The sequence below is a fragment of the Haliaeetus albicilla genome, chromosome 12 (assembly GCF_947461875.1).
Source record: "Haliaeetus albicilla chromosome 12, bHalAlb1.1, whole genome shotgun sequence".
NCBI lineage: Eukaryota > Metazoa > Chordata > Aves > Accipitriformes > Accipitridae > Haliaeetus > Haliaeetus albicilla.
The window spans coordinates 5,571,090-5,585,626 of NC_091494.1; the positions used below are offsets into that span (position 1 = coordinate 5,571,090).

At 58.3% G+C, this 14,537-nt stretch overlaps 1 protein-coding gene across 12 annotated transcripts; it reads right to left on the reverse strand.

The window, feature by feature from the left end:
• Positions 1-221: 221 nt before the first annotated feature.
• GRAMD2A (GRAM domain containing 2A) lies at positions 222-14,434 on the reverse strand. Of its 12 annotated transcripts, none has more exons than XM_069797744.1 (13): positions 14,326-14,434; positions 13,295-13,655; positions 10,599-10,712; positions 9,778-9,835; positions 8,215-8,287; positions 8,030-8,133; positions 7,135-7,233; positions 6,125-6,196; positions 5,041-5,187; positions 3,604-3,760; positions 3,161-3,260; positions 2,944-3,051; positions 222-1,334 (listed from the first exon to the last, which is right to left on the reverse strand). In XM_069797744.1, exons 3-13 carry the CDS (start codon positions 10,700-10,702, stop codon positions 1,331-1,333), a joined length of 1,026 nt encoding a protein of 341 aa, XP_069653845.1. In that variant the 5' UTR covers positions 10,703-10,712; positions 13,295-13,655; positions 14,326-14,434; the 3' UTR covers positions 222-1,330. The 12 variants fall into 12 exon arrangements, with proteins under 12 accessions (XP_069653845.1, XP_069653846.1, XP_069653847.1 ...); XM_069797745.1 differs by having other exon boundaries at positions 10,599-10,726; XM_069797746.1 differs by lacking the exon at positions 14,326-14,434 and adding an exon at positions 14,038-14,061.
• Between the last annotated feature and the right edge of the window lie 103 nt (positions 14,435-14,537).

Here is a 14,537-nt window from a genome sequence, read left to right on the forward strand (position 1 = left end):
GGGGCTAAACAGCCCCACCTCCACCAGCGCTGGCCCAAAGGGAGGACAAGGCGATGCCACCCATCCCCAAGCCCACACGAGGACAGGGCTGTCCCCACATAATCCACGTCCTGAGGATGCAGCCAGCGAAGGGGCACCAGGACAGCACAGATTCTGGGGTACCCCGTTTCAGGGCTCGCAGCCCGGCACCACCGCAAGGATGCTGGCAGCAGACAGCGATGTGCTAGAAAATCCTGGTTTTATTTTCATTTAAAAGCCGTTCCAAGCCTGGAGCGAGCAGCACGCTCTTCCCCAGGGTGTGGGGATTTGGCCCCATCAGCACTTGTAGTTCCAAAAAAATAGGAAAGAAAAAGAAAAGGAATCGCACAGGTATCACCTGCCGCCCCAGCGTGCTCCCAGGGGAGGCTGCGGGACAAATCCTGTCGCACTCAGCTCCACGCGGCAATGAGGTTAACACGAACCAGGGCACACACACGCTGCGATCTGGGACGTTCACTCGTGCCAGCCACAGGCTCCTTTTGGGACATCTTAAAGAGGTGAGCGGGGCTAACGAAGCCTTGGTCCGGCACCATTGCCAGGCGCAGGACACCTGGTATAGGGGACCCTAAAGTGCTTTGCAGGGGACACACACACACACATACACGCACCCAGAGATGGCCCAGTACTCCAGGAAAAAAGGGCTGGGGGCCAGTACAGAGCCCAGCAGAGCTGGGGGGACCCTAGATTGTACCCCCACCCTCGGGTGCTGGGATAGATGATGCCCCACAGGGCTGGTGGCCCCTTTCTCCCCATCCCTGCAGACTCCCAGGGTTGGGGCCATTCCTCCACCCGTGGCCCCGGGGATACCGAGAGGGGGACAAACAGGCAGGTTCAGCCCAGAGCCGCTGCTCGGGCTTCACCCAGAGCAGCAGCAGCAATTCATCCACATTTTTGGGGGTTCCTGGTGAGCCTAAGGTCATCTTTTAACAAGAAAACCCCAAGTCTGGAATAAAAACCGGCACCCGTTTTAGCAGCAAGTCCTAAGGGGAGGTCCAACCCCTCGGCAGTCCCAAGCCATCGTCCGGTGCTACCGAGCTCTCGTCCGGTGCTACAGTCCAGCAGCGTCCCGGGGAGAAAATGGGTTTCCAGTGGGACGGGGAGTTGGCACCAGTGGCCATGAGCTGGCCGAGTGGTCCCGCTGGGAAGAGAGAAGATACTTGGTCCCATTTCACCGGCCAAGGGAAAGCCGGACCACGTGCAACAGCCATGGCTGGGAGGATGCAGCACTGGGATCCGTACACAGGGTACCACCATCTCAGCGTCCGTCCTCAGCCAGCGCTGGGGGTAACGGTCACCTGCAAGCAGAGAGCAGGGTAAGACGGGGCGAGTGGCTGCAGAGGCACGGTACCCCAGCCCAGTGCCCAGGCCCCACAGGCACGAGGAGGGAGAACCCCCGCTGTCCCCAACCCAAGGGAACCCACTCCTGTTGTATTGGGTTTGCATGGCAAGGTTTTGGCAGCAGAGGGGCTACAGGGATGGCTTGTGTGAGAAGCTGCTAGAAACTTCCCCGGTGTCCAACAGAGCCAATGCCAGCCGGCTCTAAGATGGACCCACCGCTGGCCAAGGCTGAGCCCATCAGCAACAGTGGTAGTGCCTCTGGGATAACATATTTAATAAGGGGGGAAAAACTGCTGCGCAACAGCAGCTGGAGAGACAAGTGAGAATATGTAAGAGAAACAACCCTGCAGACCCCCAGGTCAGTGAAGGAGGAGGAGAAGGAGGAGGAGGAGGTGCTCCAGGTGCTGGAGCAGAGATTCCCCTGCAGCCCGTGGTGAAGACCATGGTGAGGCAGGCTGTCCCCCTGCAGCCCAGGGAGGTCCGCGGTGGAGCAGATATCCACCCGCAGCCCGGGGACGACCCCACGCCGGAGCAGGGGGATGCCTGAAGGAGGCTGTGACCCCGTGGGAAGTCTGTGCTGGAGCAGGCTCCTGGCAGGACCTGTGGCCCCGTGGAGAGAGGAGCCCACGGAGCAGATTTTCCGGCAGGACTTGTGACCCTGCGGGGGACCCATGCTGGAGCAGTGTGCTCCTGAAGGACTGCAGCACGTGGAAAGGACCCACGCTGGAGAAGTTCATCGAGAACTGTCTGCCATGGGAGGGACCCCACGCTGGAGCAGGGGATGAGTGTGATGAGTCCTGCCCCTGAGGAGGAAGTAGCAGCAGAGACAACGTGTGATGAACTGACCCCAACCCCCATTCCCTGTCCCCCTGTGCCACTGGGGGGCTTGGTAGAGAATCTGGGAGTGAAGTTGTGCCCGGGAAGAAGGGAGGGGTGGGGGTAAGGTGTTTTGAGATTTGGTTTTATTTCTCATTACCTTACTCTGGTTTGATTGGCAATAAATTGAGTTAATTTTCCCCAAGGCGAGTCTGTTTTGCCCGTCACGGTAATTGGTTGAGTGATCTCTCCCTGTCCTTAGCTCAACCCACAAGCCTTTTGTTTTATTTTCTCTCCCCTGTCCAGTTGAGGAGGGGAAGCGATAGAGCGGCTGCATGGTGCTTAGTTGCCAGCTGGGGCTAAACCACAACACCTGTCCATCCCTTGCCGATGCCTGTGGTCCCGTTAGCCACAGGGCACAGCCCAGCTCCACCAAGATGCCCTGGTGCTTCCTACAACCAAGGAACCAGCCCCAAACCTGCAAGGAAACCTTTTCCCAAGGGCTGAAAGTCTCAGGGACAGCAGAGCTTTCCCTGGTCGCTCAAACCAGCAGTTGATGGGATCATCTACTGCATGGGGATGGAACTTTGAGGTCTGCCATCAGCCATCCCAACAGCAGGCACCGGATAAGGGACAAAGCACCCCTGGGACACATCGTGGAGCGGAGCTGTTGCTCCTTGGACCACATCCCTCAGGTTGTCCGCTCGTGGTGTGACCACCTGCCCCAAAGTGTCCCCGACGGTCCCTCACCTCCTGGGCCCGCGGGAGAGGTAGTCCCGGTTCAGAGAGCAGAGCTGCTGCTCCAGACGGAAGATGCGAAACGCCAGGTACGAGGAGGACACAACCAGGAGGCAGATGCTGGGAGCAGAGGAAAAAGTGCAAGTGCTCAGCGGCTGGTGGTTGAGATGGAGGTTCCCAGCGTACCCCCTATACTTCCCCACGCCACGGCCGCCCTCAGCACACTTACAGCACAATGAAGATCTTCAGGAGCTGGTAGTCAGAGGGTCTCAGCTCCGCCACACAGCTCTGCTCCACCTCCAGCTCCTCCTCAGTGTTTATTGCACTTTCTGAAATACAAGTCCAGAGTCAGCAGCACGGCAACACTGGGCAGATGCTCGTGCTCCTCCGGCAACTGGGAGCCTTCAAGCATCACATACTCCTCCCTCGTGGGCTAACACTGCCTGCACGGGCATTACAGGTGCACGCTGAGGGCTCAGACCCCACAGCCAGGAGACCCCATCCCCAGGACCCCATCACCGACTCCCAGCCTCAACCCTGTTCGTCTGCAAGGCAGAAATCCCCTCCACGAGCGCAGAGGATGGATGAACATGTATTTATGGAGGTTTACACCCAGCACCATGTGCAAGGCAGGGCACAAACCCGCGTCCCTGGGTCAGATGCAGCCCTCACCCGAAACCAGAGGCTCCTCGGAGGTGAAGGAGCTCTCCTTGGCGCTCAGGCTGCTGACAGAGGTCCGGTGGATGCACTGGTAGTCGGCATCTGGCAGCGACAGTGACAGCGAGGCGGGTGACACCTTCCTCCACTTGCCCTCGGGGACAATCACCTCCTGCGGGAACAGCCCTGGGTGAGCCAAGCCACCGGCAGCACTTTCTCCCGTGAAACTGGCAGCGCCGAGGACACAGTGGGGCCAGATTCAGCCTGGAACCTTACAGCATCTCCGTCGAGCACCAGCACATCCAAAAGGGAAGCTGGTCCTCCACAATGGGCCCGTGGGGACATAGGCTCCTGCTGCCATAGGAAGGACCTGACCACGCACCCCACACCTGCCCCAAATACCAATTCCTACCTCCTTCACCCCTTTGTTTGAAGCTCAGCACGGTCACCCATCATCCTCCAAGACCCACTTGCCCACCCTGTGGCTCAGCATACTGGTCCCAGCACACCCCGGAAAGGCACCGAATTGAGCAGGGCAGCAGCTGGCACAGAGAGGGGTTCCCCCGCCGGAGAGTCCGCGGGGCTGGAGCTGCTGAAAGGCTACAGCCCTCAGAAGGACTGGGAGACACCACCAGCCTGCATCGCTCCCGATTCAGCCCTTGAAAAGTGCCTTCAACCCTTGGGATGCCACCAGACCACGGGGGACATCCCATTTGTCACCTCCTGGTCCAGTGTGTGAGGCCACTGGCCCACAAGGGCCACCCCAATTGTCACCTCCTGCACCCAGCCTGATGCACAAGGCCACCAGCCCATGGAGGACACCCTGCTCAGTGTCCCCGTACAGCCCAGCACAGCTGCAGCACCAATGCCTTCATGACGGAGCAGAGACAGGGATGGGCCATCCACATTTCATGGAGAGGACACATCCTGCCGGCCAGGGACGCAGCCATTGCGGGCAGAGCTGAGCCCTGCCATGCTCCAAAGGCAGCAGGATGCGGCCCCTCGTGCTCCCTCAGTCAAGCCACAGTTTGGCAGGCTTTTCCCTCTCCAGTCTCCCGGCTATGAGCCGTCCCACTCATGCCACAGGTTTTTGGACAATTCAATCACATTTCCAGCCTGTTATCTGTGTTCGCGGCTGCAAAGAGTATCAGCTGGCAGGAGCAGTATGGCAGCATTTTCCGCATCGCTCTGAAGATTTTCTGTCTATAAACAGACCCCCAAGACCAACCAGCCGAGTCATCAGTTTGCGCTCAGCCACAGGCTGTCCGAATCGTCCTCTTGACCCATCCGTTTCTGACAAGTTGGGGTATGAGGATCCCAGAGGACGAGCTACGAAGGCAACGGCCGCATCCTCGCACAACCTTTGTCAGCAGCGAGGGGAGAAAACTGACTCTGTGCCCTGCAAGTGGCTGCCAGCCGAATCTCAGCATGCCGGGAAGGCGTTAAACCCACCAAGGGGGCCAGGCGGATGCTCTCCTGCCCACAGCGCGAGTTCATGGCCGTCCTTCCCTCTCCCAGAGCCGCCCTGACCCTCACCAGCGACACGGCATCAGGCTCCTCTGTCAGCTCCTTCAAACTCAAGCTCTTCTTACTCGAAACCTGGAGGGGAGAAAAAATCAGGCGTTATGGTGCTGCCTCTGCCTGCTTCAACCTGAGCCAGAAAATTGAATTTTGACTTTTCTAGTGAGTCTAGGAAGAGCAGCTGTTTAAAACTTGCAAGCACGGGGATTCTGGAGACAAAGAAGAGCATCCAGAGAGAATGGGGCACTGCATCGCTGCTTCCCATCACCAAAAACCCTATGGGGCTGTGGCTGAGCTGAGGGCTTCTGCACTGGCCTCGGCTCCTGGCAGAGGGGATAAACCATCGGGGGAAAAAAACCAGGAATATCTAGGCAGAGCCCAGCACATTTCAAAGAATAAATTCCCCAGTTTGGCAATGGGTCTGAGTCACCCAAATCGCTGCCCCAGCACAGCCGGCAGACACCCTTCTGGATGGGGAAGGGCTCCGGCACCACTTCCCACGTGCTTCAAAGGCAGGGAGAAGAAGAGGTCCCCACAATCCTCCTCTCCAGCTCGAGGGCTGATGGAGGTCTTCACCCCTCAGACTTTTTAATTCAAATTTTTTTTTGACTTTGCACCATTTTTCCTCCCCTTAAAACTTCAGATCTGGGGAAAAGGCGGTGATGTGCAGAGTGGCAGAACTAGTATTACTACCAGATTATAAATAATTCACATACACGCCCTGGGAAAGAACAGAAACTCCGGGCTCTGCCTCCGTCATCCATGACCCAGAAAAGGCCAGCGGCAGCTCACAGGGACAGGATGCGCCCGGGGCATAGCTCCTGCCCCTCTTCCTGTCCCTTGCTGTGGAGCGAGGACGCTGGGAAGAGGCAGCAGGGCACCAGGGAGGACTTTGGGAGCAGTCTGAAGCCTTGGAGGCGGTGGTGAAGAGCTCGGCTCCCCAAAATGCAGCCCAAGGGGAGAGCACAGAGCCCTGCAGCCATCAAAATGCTGTCAGATGCGGGGTAGAGGGTACCTGCAGGTGCGTGCAGACTCTCCTCAGGACATCGTAGACGCTGTCGCGGGAGATGAGGGACACAAAGATGTACTGCAAGAGAAAAAGAGAAGCTGCTGGGAGAGATTTCCCCCCGTCCCGAGTCTGGTTCTTCACAGGCAGGGAACAGGCAGAGACATCCTGCCCTTGAATCTCCCCTCCTTCAGGAGCCACATCCCCCCCACAGGCATCTCCCTGCAGAGTTTACTTGCTGTTATTTTTGCAGCCTGCTAAAACCTGGACCAGATTTTTTTGGGGCCAGTTTCACTCAGCTGCTGTTCCCATGGGGCCTCCCGTGCTTAGCCCAGAGGGATGTGGCAGCAAATGGGGCCAGGAGCAACAGAAAACATCCCCACGGATCGGCACAAGAGGACACGGGGCAACGCTTGCCTTGCCCGATGCAGAGTCCACGCAATGTGCAGAGCAGATCGCTTTGAATGCCCAAATCCTGCCTTGTGCCACCCCCTGCTAAAATCCTGCAGGAATAACCCCCTCCCTGTCAGGGGATCTGCAATGCACGCTGCTGCCAGCAGCAGTCGGCCAGACGAGGACTCGGATGCACCGAGCAGGACTACGTCAGCTCGTTGCAGCCGACAACACCCAACGTGATTTAAAAGCTGGAAATTCAGCCCCTTAACGAAGTTTTCTGCCAGCCCAGGTTGAACGCCAGCCCAAACCCTTCCCCTGCTTGCGTTTAAGGAGTTTAAAGGTTTTATTCGAGCCTGGCAGGGATTTGTCAGGCTCGACCGAGTTCTACTCGGGCTTTGCTTCGCTCAAAAACAAAGTGAAATTCAGAAACAAAAGCAAAGCTGTGGTGTTTGCCCTGGCTGGCTGCCAGCACAGAGAGCAGCGCTCACTTCCCAACCGGCCCACACTTTCAGCCAGGGATGGGAATCACTTCATTCCCTGCTCTCAAATCGCAGCCAGCTTGGACCAGGGCATCCCCTGGCTGTGGTGAGGCTGGGTACCAATGCTCCAAGCGTCACCGTTACCTTTCTGCTGGCGTTGGTGGTGATGGCCAAGCCATTGGGCAGCAGCCGAGCCGTCTTGTGCTTTTTTATCAGCTGTACGGAGACCACCGGGATCACGACCTGCAGGGCAAAAAGACATGGGGACGGGCAGGGACGGGCATGGTGTGAGCTCAGTGAGTTTCTTTCGCAAGGCAGAAATATAACACGCATCGTAATTATGCCTCAAGCCGAGTGGCGACGCGGGGATTCAGCATTTCCCAGAGACAGCTGGGTTTTTATTAAAGGTCACAGCATCCCCGCCACGTTAATCTTGCCTGGGAGGTGGTTTCTACTCAATCAGAACAGCGAGGACATGAGGAAAGCATTGTCCAGCAAGTCTCCTTAAAACCCATCATGAAAGCCCCCTCTACAAGCCCACAGAGGGTTAAAACTAAGGCAGGATATAATTTATGGCAGGATAACTTCATTGAAACCCCGTATTTCTATCAGCTATTTGTTTAAAGTGGCTGATATAAATAATTCAGTTCTTCAGCCCAGTTTTAAAGGAAGTCGTCTCTCCCCAAGATCCCCGTCAGCCACAAGACTAACAGGGAAACATCAGACTGTAAATCAAAAAGAAAAGCCAAGAGAGATTCAAATCTCCCCCCCCCGCCCCCCCCAAAACCTTTGATCTTCCTTCAAACACTGTTGCGGCTTGTAGGAGGTTTTGCATCAGGGAATTTTAAACCAAACCAATATTTGGTTTCCCCAGGCAGGTGCCGCAGGTGATCAGAGGGGGAGGCACAACCATGCTCCCCTTCACATCGGAGGCTTTTAATTATGATTTTGGTGGTATTTGGATGTACGAGGGGATAAGCTGCAGCATAGCCTGGGCTACAAGCTCTAAGGGACCAGGGTGAGCTGGTCTCCGTGTTACCTTGATGTCCTTCCCAAAAAGGTTTGCGTAGAAGCAGAGCCAGTTGGGGGAGATGTAAAGCCTTCCCTGGATGAGGATGTCTCTCTGGAGCGCACATGAGCAAACTGCAAGGCAGAGAGAGGGGCATGGCAGACTATGTGCCAGATCCTGCTACCCCCATACCCGTCCCTTGCCATGCCACCCACCTTTCAGCACGCTCTCCTCTGTCGGGATGTCCTTGAACAGCTTGTGGTACTGGGAGTTGTACTTGCTAGCGGCCTGAAAATAAAGCAGAACAAAGTTATCTAGTGACCTTGCTGAAGAGGAGACCCAGAAAAACACCCTCCTGCAAAAAAAATCTCCCTCTCCCCGCACCCGGGACCAATGCAGCAGGGTCCCACCAGGCTGGGTACGGCAGACCCGAAGGGCTAGAGGAGGGTCAGATGATCCAGCACCCAGCAAACGTTGTGCCATCCTCCCAAATAAACATATCCCCTAATATCTAAGGAGGCTCCTGAGCCTCTGCAAGGAGCCCGTTTTGTCCTGGGCTCATCTGCAGGCAATTTATTTTGCCCAGCTGTTTCTCTCCTCCTCCTCGAGCTCTTCCGTTATTCGGGGCACAGTGACAACACTTGCTTTGCACCCATCGCGCCGCGCCATCCAGCTATTTATATTCCCGGTGCCTCTTCAAAGCCTGCCAGCAGCCGCGGCAGGAGGCTCGGCAGGTTCGCCCTTAAATAAATCTGTATGTAAGTTAAAGGCTCCAAAGCAGTTCAGCACTTTGCATTAAATCCACTCAGTTAGTCCTGTAAGGCAGCGCAGGCAGATTTGCACCCCCTGCCCTGGAGGAGGCAGCGCCCAGGCCTCGGGGTGCTCCCCAGGGATGCGACTGTCCCTGCAGCGGTGACAGCTGTCCCCTGAAATCCAAGGGACAAGATGCTTTGTGAGGACGTGGAGAAGTCCAGCACAGCTCGAAGGGCCCCAGGGCAGCAAGGCTGGTTTGCAGGCAGCACTGCAGGCAGAGCCCTCCTGCCCGTGGTGACAAGGTCACCTTTGTTCCGTGCACCTTGTCACCGGATGAGCTGGGCCGTAAGAGGATCAAGGCTCAGCATCACCTGGGGTCAGCTCAGACACCACCCCTGGGAGAGACGGCGGGATGGTGGGGGTGCCGCTGGGAGCGTTTCAGAGGGACACAAGGGGTTATGGAGGGACATGGCGGGACTGTGGCATCACCTCTGAGCCAACCCCAGGCTGTCTTTGATCCATAGGTCAAGAAACACCCCCTGGCCCCAGCACAAACCCATTGCCATCTAGTAAGCCTCCCAGATGCCTCTGAATAATCAGCAAAATGTTCTTCTCCTCCATCTTTTTCACAGGGAAAGGGAAAATGCCTCCTCCCTCCGCCCCTTCCTCTTCCAAAGCATCTCTTGTTTAGACAGACCGAAAAGCTCTACTTCAGGCATGATTTGAACAAAAAGGTTCAAACGGACAGGAACCGAGCTGCTTGCAGTCAAGATTTCCACTTTCTCCTTTGCTCTGGAAGGAAAATCCCCAAAGTGTTTGCAAGGCAGATCAGAGGCCACAGGAAACCATCATCGACTCCCCTGAAAATGCAGGCGGGAGCCTCTGCCCTACGCCAGAAGCCGCTGTGGCTTCTCCTCTGGCTCCCGCAGCCCACGTTTGAGACCCCAGGCAGGCTCCACCCTGGCAAATGGCCGGGGTCAGGCTACAACGAACCAGCCCATTTGCTCATGAAGCCAAAGACTTACCACTTCGCGGTGGCATTTCTTGATGTCTTCATCCTTCAGGGCTTCATTCAGGTGGAGGCTGGAAGGAAAAATATAATAATAATCATAATCATCATCATCAGGTAAGTGAAGAACCCCAGGTCTCTCACCCGCTCCCTAAAACACATGTGCTGCAAGAAGAGACACAGTAAGATGTAGAGGACTGCAGACAGACCCCAGGCAGCCGCATTTCGGATGTCTCTGTGATTTATTGTAGCACTGGGCATTGCTGAGGTTAAATAACAGCTGCAGGAGAAGGCTGATCTCTGTCTGGCATCAGGCTTATAGTGAGCCAGTGGAGGCAGCAGCACCAGGGTGCCGGTACCCAAAACACACCCCAGCACTGGGGGAAGCAGCCCAGAGCTGCCCCCAGCAGTAGCCTGGGACAGGTTAGGAGCTGGTAACGGGCAGCTTCAGCCAGGTCAGGGTTTCCCCAGGGAAAGCACAAATGGGAATTTGGGAACGTGCCCAGGCAGAAGGACGGACTCGTCTTCGGCCACGCACAAGGGCATCCATCCACACCCATCACGCAGGCAGATGAAGGGAGAAACCACAGACAGGGAAGTCCTCCCAACAACCTCAGCAGCGGGAATACCGGTCCCCTTCCCCAAACCCCTCTCCCCTCCCTGCTTTTATAGACCCAGTATTCGAAAGGGAAAATAAAGAGAGGACCCTCTGTGCCCACCCATAGCTGGCGAGCTGCATTTAGGGGCTTGGAGGCAGCAGGGACACTGCAGGAGGTCGCAACAGGAGGCAAAAAAGAGCAAAGACTCGACCGTAGACCCCAGGATGCTGCCCCTTACCTGCCATCGAGGGAATCCAAACTCTTCTCCTTGTGGGATGCCTCCAGTTTCTCACGGCCATGCATGGGCTCAGGGCTCTTCAGGGGAGCTGCTTTTTCATGCATCGGCTTGGCGCTGCAAAGAGAAGCCTGTTAGCCCCCGGGGGAAGGGAAAGAGGGGGGAGATGCGTTTTGGAGCCATAAATCCATTCCCTTCAATCCCAGTGTGCACAGAGACGTCAGTATCTCTGCCGCTCAAGGACAGCAAGAATATTTCTGTGATTTCTCACGTCACAGGAGAAAAAAAGGGCATTTCCTGCCAGGAGCTCCCCAGCACTTGCAACCAAGTGGCCAAGGAGCAGCAGCTCCCTCCCCGCTGCCTCAGGTAACACCCTCCAAAGCAGAGCCTCTCCTCCCCAAGAGATGGAGGTTGGGATGGGAAAAATCGCAGCTCTACGAAACTCCCTGGGGTGATGGAGACTTCAGCCAGTGAGGGCCAGGGTCTGCTCCTCTGGCTCAGCAAAACACCATCTTCCCAGGGCAGAGCCCCTGCCGAGGGCACCACCTCCCTCCTTTAATTGCTCCCCTCTTGTTGAAGCCTGTTATTTACTATCATGAGTTTTATCAGAGGCGCTTATCAGCCACAACAGGTAAAGTAAACACACTCCCAGTGCCACCCGGGGAAGGTTATCAACCGGCGGGCCAGAAAGGTGACGCTTCCGCCCTCAGCAAACCGCAACTGGAGATTGCCATGCCACGGTGCTTCTGGCATGGGGAGCCAAAGCGAATCACTATCCCAGGGGACCAATGCCGGAACAGCGATCCATGGTCTGTGGCAGCACGGCAGAGCCGGCAAACAGCCACTGGACCTACAGAGAGGAAATTATTCAAGGGAAAAGAGCACGGCTCAATGGGCAGGGGGTGATGCCAGAGCAGGTGGGGGACTGGCAGGACAGCAGCAGGCAGGACAGGTGCCAGCAGGCAGGACGAGCGTGGAGCTGGAGCGCATCCCAGTGCCCGCAGGGATGATGCCTGGAGGTGCAGCAGAGCCCAGGCGGAGAAGCCATACCAAACTGCTTCCTACCTACAGAGAGGGGCTCTTTCGCTGCCTGTACTTCCCTAGCTCCCACTCCTAGGGGCTCATCTGAAGGGAAACCCATCTAAATAATCCCCCACAGTCTCAGTGAGAGCCAGGACAGGGGTGCTGCACCCCAACAGCCATGCCCAAACAGTCTGAGAATCAAAGCTGCGTAAGTCCCTGTGTCCCTGCAGCCTTGGGGGCCTGACCAAAACACTGTCCCGATGCAATGGAGCCGGGCTGAATCCCAGCTGGAGGCACAGGGAATGCTCCCTCAAGATGCAGCACAAACGCAGGGCTGCAGAAAAACAGAACGCAAGTCACCAGTGCCATGCAGTTAGGACCAGGCTGGGAACCAGCTCCTGAGTCCCCGCAACCGGCGTTTGCAAAGTAAACGAGCTGCCCATATAGCCCCAAAGCCCAAGCATTGTGGGGATGGGATGAACAGTTGTGGGGAATTTTTAGGAGAAGCTCAGGTCAAAGGATGTGTCTGGAAGGGAATGGAGATTCTACCGACAAGAAGCACCAAAATAACATCCCTTGACAATCACACCAAAAGGCCTCAGACACCCCGCACCTTCAGGACAGGCAGCCCTGCACCACAAACACCCTCTGCCAGGTGATGCCATGCTGCCCTGAAGCCAAAACTCCTATCACGGAGGCACCAAAGCCTTCATCCCCCCTGCCCCCATGCTGGAAAAGGGGCTCTGACCTGCTCTGGAGCCTTCCTCGATGGAGCTCAGCCTGCTCTGGCTTCCCCCACGTCATCCTTTAAATCCCCAAGCAGTTGCGCCACTTAATCCGGGCAAGTAGATTTAGCCCTAACCGGGGCTGACACCAAGAGGCACCGTGCAAGGGACGGGGAGAGGCACCCCTTGCTCGAAGCAAGGGCACCAAGAAACCCCCCCGGGGTCACCAAACACACAGAAATCCCCTAAAACAAGAAGGGCCAGAGACTGAAAAGGACTTGGTCCTGTCCCAGTTTTCTCTCTCTTACGGTCACTGCCAGGGACAACTCCTGGATCAGATGGTCCCTGGACGCAATGCTGGCATCAGGCTGCTCCAGGGAGGGTCTGAGGGCTGTGAGGAGCATCGTCAGCCCCAGTGGAGACATCGCAGTGGCTGTTTCATCACCCGTCTCCAGATCTCGGTCCATCCCTGCTCCCAGATGCAGCAGGGATGGAGATCTGGGGTTCGGGAGCACGGGATAAGATAAGGTTGGGCTCCAGGCACAGCTGACGGGGAGGTCTCCCTGCCAAGAGCTGCTTCCAGCACCAGCGCAGGGAGGAAAACACTTTCTAGCAGCTCAGGCCATCACCCTCCTCAAGGAATTTTTTCAGCAGGAAGCTGCTTCTGCAGGAAAATCACCATCCCAAGTGTCCCAAACTACAAGTGGAGCAAGAACAGTCAGAGCGCAGAGCCCCCGAGAGGAGGCAGAGCAGGCAGGCGCAGGAGTTGCCGGCAAAGGGAAAACGTTGCCGGCAACCTGCTGACGCCCTGCCCACGGTAACGGGGCTGACACCCCCCTCCCTGCCCACGCAGGCTCCCCCTGACCCCCAGCTCTCCTCCTGGGCTGTGGCTTTGCTGGGTGAAGCCCTGTGCTTCTCCCTCCCCCTGGATCGGCATCTCCCTTCCCTTACACAGTGCTGGGATCCGGTCTGGAAACGGTCTGGCACGAGCCCCTCCGACGGCGTTTGATTTTCACTGGATCCCTTCCCCACTGCTGCCGGCGAAAGCGAGGGGGAAGCACGCGGCGGAGGCAGGAGAGAGCGAGCCAGGGATTTCACCTTCCCCCCCCCAAAAAAAACCAACAAAAGCCCGAGGATCAGAGCCGGAGGGAGGCACTTGTGGCTGGGCAGCCTTGGCCAGAGCGAGCCCGGGCGGGATCCGGCGAGCTGCCCTTGTTCCCGGCTTTCAAGGTCATTTCAATCCCGTGTGTTGGCTGCTGGAGCGGAGCCACCGCCGAGGATGCTGGAGGGGAACGGCCGGTCCCCGGCGGCGCTGTCAGGAGAGAGGCGGGAGGTCAAGGAAAGGAGGACGAGACACGGACGGAGCCCTCTGCGCGTGTGTCCCCAGGTCCCCGCACCTCGGGCGGCCTCCCTCGATGCCCCCCCGCCCCCTCCCCGGGGTTCTTCTCCCTTGTCCCCGGGGACCTACACCCGGTGGGCGACAGCCGGGGTGAGAACCGAGGCCTCGGTCCCAGGATCACTCCCCAGCACCCGGGATACCGGTTTTTACCGGGCGCCGCTCCAAGAGCCCCGGGCCACGTTCCCCTCGCGGCCCCGGCGGTGCAACGATGGGCCAGGAGAGCTGGGGGACGCGGCGAGGAGCGACCGGGGCCAGGCCCCAGCCTCCTCCCGGGCTCGGAGCCCCCTCCACACACCTCCCTCCGCCAGGCAGAACCGGCGGCCCCCCTGGCCAGGCAGCGGCGGGACCCCCGGCCGCACTTCGTCCCCTCACTGAGGTGAAATGGGGGGGGGGGGGGGCGGGGCGCGAGCCTCGGTGTTTCCGCGCTCCCCTCAGAGCGCGACGCCGCCGGCGGGGGCGGAGGGGGGGGCAGGCCGAGGGCTGGCACTGGGCTCCCCGGCGGTAAGAGGGAGGCGCCCCGCGGCTCCCGGCCGCCCCCCCCGGTACCCGGGGCCCCCGCAACTCCCCCCCCCCCCGCCAGTACCTGCGCGGCGGCCCCGCGCTGCCCGGCGCCGTCATGCCCCGCGCGCCCGACCTCCTCACAGCGCCCCGGCGCCCGCCCGTTGGCCGCCCGCCGCCAAGCCCCGCCCCCGCCGCTCGCCCCCATTGGTCGGTGCCGCCCTCCGCCGGCCTCAACTCCCTTCCCTCCTCCTCCTTCGACGCCGCGCCCCGCCCGCTAGCGGGAAGAGGAGGGGG

What these genes read in the sequence shown, in the direction of transcription:
- GRAMD2A (XM_069797740.1), bottom strand. Translation starts at nt 12,422, where the DNA reads ATGACGTGGGGGAAGCCAGAGCAGGCTGAGCTCCATCGAGGAAGGCTC. An exon ending in CGAGGAAGGCTCCAGAGCAG is followed by an intron (nt 10,713 to 12,366) that starts GTCAGAGCCCCT and finishes TTCTCTTTGCAG; the next exon opens with CGCCAAGCCGATGCATGAAA. An exon ending in GAGTCTGCACGCACCTGCAG is followed by an intron (nt 5,188 to 6,124) that starts GTACCCTCTACC and finishes TCTCCCCTCCAG; the next exon opens with GTTTCGAGTAAGAAGAGCTT.